Here is a 9,008-nt window from a genome sequence, read left to right on the forward strand (position 1 = left end):
GTGGATATTTCACACCCCTGAATGACATAATTATAGTAATATAAGTCTGTAGTGTAGACCTGGTACAGGGTAAAATTAGTACAGAATAATGCAGTATGGACTTATTTGGTCCAGATGAAAGTCAGTACCTAGGTGTCAAGATCAGTGGAGCTTTACACACTCATAACTGGGATGAATTTAGCCCACAGAATTCATGCTGTGTCTTTGTGCAACATATTCTATAGCTACCTTGCAAAGCTCTTCCTTTTCGCAGTTCACTTCAGGCAACTTTTCAGCACTTTGCTGCTGCATCACAACCTCCTCTTGGACAGTTTGTCCTTCATCTGTTTGTACAACAGCAACCAAAACATCTGGTTGTTCAGAGTTAACAGGGGTTGCACTTCTCCCACTTTCCTCCATTTCAGTTTCCTCTGCATGTACGAGTGTCTCATTCAATTCTTCTTGAGATTTACTTTTCATGGGGTCAACCATCTCAGGCTTGGGTGTTAAAGGGCTGACTGCAAGAGACGCTGAAGCACAACCTCTGCCTGATAACTCATCATCTGAATTGATTTCACTTACACTTCGGCTATCTAATGACTGCACACTAAATGAGTCAATTCTTTCAAAAGCATCAGAGGAGCTGCAACTCTCTGTCAGTTTCTGAAAGTCATCTAAACGATTATACTCGGTACAGGCAGATGCTGATAAGAGCTGAAAGGAAGTTTGCATCAGTTGAAGATTGGATTTAGAGTCTGTAGCCTCTTGTCTTGAGCTTACTGAGCTCTCACTTATTACGCTTTCATGGTCCAAAACTTCAATATCACTAGTTGTGGATGTCCCTGAGGAGAAAGTGCTAATAGGAGGTGAAGGTGTGTTGCATTGTCTGTCCTCATTTTTTTGTTCCTTACTTTCCAAGCCCATGTCCTTTGTCTCTGCGGTAAGAGATTGTGCGGGACTGTCGGGAGCACTTCCTGGTCCATCATTTGCTGCATTAAATGTCACATTAACAGCAACTTCAGATACTTTCAGTTCCGGAGTGGCCACCTTATCATCAGTGCCTTTGTTTGTATTCTCTTCATGCTTAGCATCAGTTTTGAGTGCAGAACTTCCTTCTAGTTTTTCCTGGGGTACATCAAGATTTTTCAAGTCCACTAGTGCAGACACTGAGAAATCTTCTGCTTCTGTCTCTGTTTCTACTAGCGTTTCTGTCTGACTGTTGTGTAGAGATTCCTTTAAAGTGCTTTTCACTTCTTCTTTGGGTCGCTGTGATTTGGTTGGAGGTTTAGACACCACTGGACTCTGCTGTATACTCTGAACATCTGTTGGAGAGAGAAAGGCACTGAAGAAATTCTCAGATTCATCCACCACTGTCCTCCTAACTGGTTTGGTGATTGCTGTTGGTGATGATATTGGCTGATTTTGAGGTTCTATATTTGAGTTTAATCCCCAGGTAGAAGTATCCCATCCTCCACCTGTAAGAGAACTTGTGCCTAAAACAAGAAATAAAGAAAATCAGCCATATGAAAAACATCTAAAATATAAAAGTTTCGGTTTTGCAGTACTTGCATTGTGAGATGCAACAATATAGAGAACTAAGCAAAGAAAGTTATATGTTGAACATACAGTATGAAAGAAAATATACGGATAGCTTTAGTACCTTTTATTAATATTGCAACCTTACAACATTTTATAGTTTATTGTCAAAGAAAAAAGTTTAAAGGAACGATAGTAATTCAATGGCTTAGGTGTACAGAAGGAATACCAGAAAGGTAGAGCAACACAGATGCAAATGACTTTCTTCCTCCCAGCAACCGTGGAGTCTTGGGGCTAGGAGGATAGGAAGGCAGACAAGAGTTATACCAAGATCTGAGAAGCTGCTGATAAAGGTGGACATGAGAATTAAAGAGAAAGCGGAATAGGTCCATACAGAGTTTTGAAAATCAAAAAGACAATTCTGAGGTTCATTCCAAGATGGCAAAGAAACTAGCGAAGGGGACACTAGACAGGGACTACAAAATGCTTCCTTTAGTGAGAGAAGGCTAGTCACAGTGATTTGGTTTTAAGTACGTCAGAAGCAGGAAGCCTGCTAAACAACCAGTGGGGCCACTGGACGATCAAGATGCTAAAGGAGCACTACATGAAGATATGGCCACTTCGGAGAAACTAAATGAATTCTTTGCATCGGTCTTCACGGCTGAGGATGTGAGGGAGATTCCCAAACTTGAGCTATTCTTTTTAGGTGACAAATCTGAGGAACTGTCCCAGATTCAGGTGGCATTAGATGAGGTTTAGGAACATTGATAAATTAAATAGGAATAAGTCAGCAGGACCAGGTGATATCCACCCAAGAGTTTTGAAGGAACTCATATGTGAAATTGCAGAACTATTAACTGTGGTATGTAACCAATCATTTAAATCAGTTTCTGTACCAGATGACTGAAGGATAGCTAATGTGACACCGATTTTTTAAAAAAGGCTCCAGCAATTTCAGACCAATAAGCCTAACTTCAGTATCAGGCAAACTGGTAGAAACTATAGTAAAGAACAGAATTACCAGACACATAGATTAACACAATTTGTTGGATAAGAGTCAACATGGTTCTTTTTAAAGGGAAATCATGGCTCACCAATCTACTAGAATTCTTTGAAGGAGTCAGTCATGCCTCAGCAACCTTCTAGAATTCTTTGAGGGGGTCAACAAGCATGTGAACAAGGGTAGTCCAGTGGATATAGTGTACTTAGATTTTTCAGAAAGCCTTTGAAAAGTCTCTCACCAAAGGTTCTTAAGCAAAATAATTTGTTATGGGATAAGAGAAAAGGTCCTCTCCTGGATCAGTAACTGGATACAAGATAGGAAACAAAGGGCAGGAATAAATGTTCAGTTTTCAGAATGGAGAGAGGTAAACAGGGATGTACCCGAAGGGTCTGTACTGGACCAGTGCTGTTCAACATATTCATAAATGATCTGGAAAAAGGGATAAACAGTGAGTTGGCAAAAATTGCAGATGATACAAAACTACTTAAGATAGTTAAGTCCAAAGGAGACTGCGAAGAGTTACAAAGGGATCTCACAAAAACGAGTGACTGGACAACAAAATGGTAGATGAAATTGAATGTTGATAAATGCAAAGTAATGCACATTGGAAAACATAATCCCAACCATACATATAAAATGATGGGGTCTAAATTTGCTGTTACCACTCAAGAAAGTTCTTGGAGTCATTGTGGATAGATCTCTGAAAACATCCACTCAATGTGCAGCGGCAGTCAAAAAATCTAACAGAATTTTGGGAATCATTAGGAAAGAGAGAGGTCGTAAAACAGAAAACTTTGTATTGCCTCTTTATAAATCCATGGTATGTCCACGTCTTGAATACTCCATGCAGATCTGGTCGCCCCATCTCAAAAAAGATGTATTGAAATTGGAAAAGGTACAGAATATGGCAACAAAAACAAGTAGAGGTATGGAAAAGCTTCCATATGAGGAGAGATTAATAAGACTGGGACTTTTCAGTTTGGAAAAGAGATGACTAAGGGAGGATATGATAGAGGTCTATGAAATCATGACTGGTGTGGACAAAGTAAATAAGGAAGTGTTAAATACTCCTTCTCATAACACAAGAACTGGGGTCACTCAATGAAATTAGGCAGTAAGTTTAAAACAGACAAGAGGAAGTATTTCTTCATACAACGCACAGTCAAGCTGTGTAACTCTTTGCTGAGAATGTTGTGAGGACCAAGACTATAATAGAGTTCAAAAAAGAACTAGGTAAGTTCATAGAGGATAGGTCCATCAATAGCTATTAGTAGGGATGCACAATCAAGTTCTGAAGTGTCCCTAGCCTCTGTTTGCCAGAAGCTGGGAATGGATCGCTTGATGATTCCTGTTCTGTTCATTCCCTCTGAAACACCTTGAAAGACAGGATACTGGGCTATATGGACCACTGGTCTGACCCACTATGGCCATTTTTATGTTCTAACTCTGACAACTGAGACAGCCTGAGCTTTCAATTTTTGAAGAATTTAGGGCTAACAGGTTCTCAGCTTTATGGCTGAGACAACAAGCTTCCAAACAGAAATCAATGAAGCAAACTTTTTGAGGCTTCTGACAAACAGCTCCAGTGCCTTAGGGGCTGTTCTTAACGTTCTCAAACGGAGTGAAAGTGATAAGACATTCCTTCGTTTTCACTGTTGTTATACCCAGTCCCATGGGACGGCAGTAAAACCAACAAGAATCCAGTTAGCTTTACTCTGCTCCTCAGCGGTGTCCCACAGCAGCAAATAGGGTACTGCAACCATTTGCTTTGGACTTCAGTGGCATTCCTCCTAACCCCATCTCTCACATTAATCTCTGATGTAGGTTTTGTTCTCTGGCTACTGCATGTTGGGTAGGATGTGAAGAATTTCACTGTTAAATTTTAGTAACGTCCTAAATGCAGTAACTGACAAAACAATAAGGAACAAAAATAATTTGGAGTTAAAAAATAATTTCCAAGACATTTCCCAAAGCACTGGGTATCTCACTACTTATTTTAGACCTATGTAAAAAGAGACTTGTCCCAACAAATATTTAGCTAAGGCATGCAGTAGTAAACTAATTCAAAATCTGTAAGTTATAACACTCAATATCTATGGTTGCACCAGTACATTACTGACTACATCATACTTACCCAAACTTTTAATGTTGAAGTCACTAAGACACCAATGGCCAAGTCACTAAGACACCAATCATTGCCAAAAATGATGAGCACCCAGAGCTCTTATTGCCTTTCCTGTGAAATGCAGGTGATAAAGCACCTTTGAAAGTCTACCAACCGTTAGACAGTACATATGCTTATTTTTAAAAATAAGCCCAAATCACTAAAATGTGTCTTTATCTGGTCTAGGCAGAGTTTCCTCATGTCCCCTGAATAACCTTTACTGATAACATGAAATTCAAAAGGACATCACAAAAACTTAAATACAACTGGTATTTTAAAATGATTTTGTGTAATACTAAAAGGAGCAGGGATTGAGTTTTGTGGAACCTTTATGCATACAAACCCCTCACAATTTAACTTATATGACATTGAAGCCATCTGACAGGTGGCTGCCGCTTTTTTACTAGAAATGCTTACACACACACACACACACTTTACTATCAACCTGGAAAACGCTCTCCAACTGTCCTTTGTTAGAGATTCAAGTTTACTTTGCCTGGTAAACATAGTGCTATCTCCCTTTTACTGCTAGACTATACTCAAGATGTACACAACATTTGTACTAAGGATATTGACTGAAAATCATTTAAAGCTTCCTGAGTCTCTTCTTCCTGCATCCCTAATTTTAAAAGTGTCACTTATCAGGACTTCTTCACCTTGAAAAGTATAGCTTAGAAAGAAACTCAAGTCTGTATGTTAAGATGAACTTTTCTTTCAAGTTTTGTATTAATGCTGTGCCTTATATGAAGAAGATGTCACCTCATATTTAGACTATGACAAACTTTCTACAATCTAATTGTTTAATAGACACTTTGCAGCCAGGAAGTTGCAGTAGTTAATTCTGCCACAAAGTGCATTAACTTCCACATGAAACTTCACTGAATTTCTATGGACCTGAAGAGGGATTGATGCAGCAGACAGCTGCCATTCCCCACTTCCCCCAAACAACAATAGTACAGAGAGAGATACTTCTATCAGAATTAGAGAAAGGAGTGGAGGGGAAATTATATTACTTAGACATTTCTCTCTTCACACCTGTCATCCTCATTGAGCAACAATGACTTAAGTTTCTTGAGTACATGAATTAAAAGTTTATCCTCAAGGCATAAGCATATTAACATTATACAAAATCAAGAGTATTACTGTCAGTCATCAATCAGAGCAGAAGAAAAAGGACTGATATCAGTTCCAGCAATGTCTCATTGTTAGGACCCCACCAAATTCAGGGTCCATTCTTGTCAATTTCACACACCCTCCCCCATAGGATTTGAAAATTGGTCAATTTCACAATTTCAGGTATTTTCAACTGAAATTTCAGTGTTGTAACTGTGGGGGGTCCCAACTCAAAATGGGAATCGCAAACCTGGTGTGTGGGGGGGGAGGGGGGTAGCAAGATTGCCACACTCACTTCTGAGCTCTGAAGGCAGGAAGGAGGAGAATCTTATCTCCCCTATGCTGCAGAGAGCACCCAGTCAGGAATAGCAGGAATAGGGCTTCAGCAGCATGAGGGAAGCCCTGGAGTTTTCTGCAGCAGGGGGAGGTACCGCAGGTGGATCTGATGGCCCCCTGTGCTCCTGGGAGCACCCCAGCCTGGCTGGGACTAGCAGCTAGGGGCACTCCCAACAGAACAGAAGAGATCAGATTTCACAGGCAAGAACCAATGTCACAGTTCCTGGTCCACTGAAATTAGCAGTACCCTACTTATTGTCACACCTCTGGGCAAAGCACTTAGCTTTAGTGCCTCCTTTTCATCCACCTGTAATATGGTAAACATATTAGGAAGCATAAGTAGTTGTTGGCAAAGAGCTCTGAATGCCTCCAGTGGGGCCATATGAAGGTGAAGTGTTAAAAACAAAAACAGAACAGAAGATGTGAAAGAGGCAGAAAAAGCCTTGTTTTCAAGGCAGCCTCCCCATCAATCCCTTAACAATAAATACGACAGCAGATGGTTCTACCAGCTCCTGGAGGGCTGGTGCAGTGTTTGAACACACCCTGTAGTAAATGCACATTTTACTAGCAGGCTGATTGTGTCTGTCACTCCCAAGCCGGGCTGGCTGCTGTGTGCGAACATCCGGGTGCGGAGCCTGCCCTTGTTCCGGGTGCAGAACCTGCCCAGCCTTGGCCTCTGCCCGGGCAGCTGGTTTTCAACCTTGTTTTCATGTGTCGAGCCTTAAAACCCGTCAGACAGCGATGCAGCCTTTGGAAACTGGGAGAGACCCTTGGCTCACAGGGTGCAAACCACCGGCCGAGGCTGTGAGCAGCTCCGGGCAGGCACCACGTCTCCTACAGCACCTGCCCCCGGCGAGCCCCCACGAGCTCAGCAGCGCGTGGCTAAAAGGGGGGGGCGTCCCCCCAGCGCACTCAGGGTGCCCCGCCCCCACCGCCGGCCCAGACGCCACGGTGACAGGCCCGCGGGCCGAGCCCAGGGCTCAGAGAAGGCGGCCCCGCGCTGCCTCTCCCCCCCCCAGCGGAGCCCCGCCGCCCGCGCACCTACCGTCGCCGGGCTCGGGCAGGACGGCCTGGGCCCAGGAGCCCTCCTCGGCCTGGATGTCCAGCACCCTGTCGATGGATTTCTGGGCCTGCGACAGCGCCTGCTTGGCGAAGCTGGAGAGCTGGGAGGCGTTGAACCAGCTCATCCCCCCGCCCGGCTCGGCTCGGCTCGGCCCGGCCACCTCCGGGGAGCCCGGCGGCGACTCGGCGGCCAGGCGGGGCACGCAGCAGCGAGCCGGCTCCCTCAGAGCGCGGGCGGGGCCGGGGCCGGGGCGCAGCGGCTGGCAGCCGGACGGGAGCGGAGCGGACGGGAGACAGGCCCGCACGGGCCCCGCCCCCCTCAGGCCGAGGGACGACCGCTCCCCGCCGCGCGCGCCCGACGCGCCGCGCAGCTCCACGTCGCCGGCTCTCGCAAACAAAAGCCAACGCAGGCTCCCTCGGCGCGTCAGTCTCGCGAGGGAAGAGGCGTGCGCGCGCGTGCCACGTGACTGCCGGTCTAGCCGCCGCCGCCGCCATAGTTACCGCGGCACAACGCGCAACTCCCATCCGCCGCGCGTTCCGCCTCGGTATGTGTCATGGCGGAGGGCCAGGTCAGGGCCTCGCTGTCACCCGAGATCGTCCCTTCCCTCTCATGCAGTCTCGGTGCCGCCTCGCCACATGGCCCGGCCCCTCACCACACCTTGCTAGCGCAGGGGCTTTATCTTGTAGATGCAACTAGCCGCCCTCCCCCTAAAAGAGGGTCCTGATTTTTCCCACTTGCTGCCTGCTCACCCTAGCTTCCAGGGCCCTGGCACTAACTGGCCACTCTCAGGTGCACAGCTGGGGCAGGTAGCGCTGAGGACACCCAGCCCATGCCTTAGGTGTTTTCCTTACCCCATTCTAACAGGAGTAATTACATGAGCCTCTCTGCTCTCATTTTTTACAAAGGAAAAGCTCTAGTGCACCTGCTTGCAGGGCAGGGGGAATAAACACCTGAGCCCATGCTGGGTGACAGGCACAAAATGCTCACAGGAACATTAAACAAAAGAATTAAAGCATGGTTTCTGGCTGCCAGACTCCTGATTTTTGAAGGCTTGGAACTGGCAATGCTGCTTTAGAGAGGGCCAAAAAAATTGACAGAGACAGGCCGTTTGGTTAGTTTGAGCAGGAGTACAGAAATGGCATTTTTTTAATATGAGAGCAATTGGCCTGAGTCATTTGATTACCTGTTCTATTCATTCCCTGTGAAGCACCTGGCATTGGCCACTGTCAGAAGACAGGATACTGGGCTAGATGGACCATTGGTCTGACCCAGTATGGCCGTTCTTATGTTCCTTACAAGAATCAAAGAAGAAAAAGCTGGGCCTATTCCTTATTTAGAAAGGTGTGTCAATTTTTAGAAAGTGTCAGTTTTAAGAATGACTATTTAAAGTATTATTTAAAGCAATTTACTTAAAGGGCTAAAATAATAGCTTTTTCTCCTTTGATTACAGCTTGTCAAAATTGGCAAAGATTTATAAAAAAATTGTATCTGTTTCATATTTAAAAATATTTCAGCCATCTTTAATTTTAATGTTTAAAATGGTGATAAATGTAGCCACATTTTGCAAGACATGTTCATGTCAGTCTTTTCAGCACGTATGGTCCTCAAGTACTTTCTAGTTACACATCTCTAAAAGCTGGGATGGAGAAAGAATGTTTTAAGAAGAGAAAGGCAGGCATGTATCAAACATAAGAGATTTCAGATCCACTTGAGTTAATTTGTGCATAAATCACACACACACACTCTCTCTCTCTCACACACACACAAACACCTTTTGTACCAGTTATGTTAATAGAAACAGTTCTTTTAATTGA

General features: G+C 44.4%; 1 protein-coding gene across 3 annotated transcripts in view; it reads right to left on the reverse strand.

Annotated features, from left to right (window-relative positions):
• TMF1 (TATA element modulatory factor 1) overlaps positions 1-7,452 on the reverse strand; it is a 31,132-nt gene extending 23,680 nt beyond the window's left edge. For 2 of the 3 annotated variants that reach the window (XR_010918622.1, XM_067542183.1), the window contains exons 1-2: positions 7,177-7,452; positions 229-1,472 (exon numbers count right to left, since the gene is read on the reverse strand). Coding sequence is in view for 2 of the 3 variants with exons in the window: in XM_067542183.1 (XP_067398284.1) it covers positions 229-1,472; positions 7,177-7,318 (1,386 nt within the window). In the remaining variant the exon portion in view is untranslated. The remainder of the gene's footprint in view (positions 1-228; positions 1,473-7,176) is intronic. The other variant, XM_067542187.1, reaches the window with a different exon arrangement.
• Positions 7,453-9,008: the final 1,556 nt, after the last annotated feature.

This window comes from Emydura macquarii, unplaced genomic scaffold (assembly GCF_026122565.2).
Source record: "Emydura macquarii macquarii isolate MOO-44397 ecotype Brisbane River unplaced genomic scaffold, CSIRO-AGI_Emac_v2 contig_71, whole genome shotgun sequence".
Classification (NCBI taxonomy): Eukaryota; Metazoa; Chordata; order Testudines; family Chelidae; genus Emydura; species Emydura macquarii.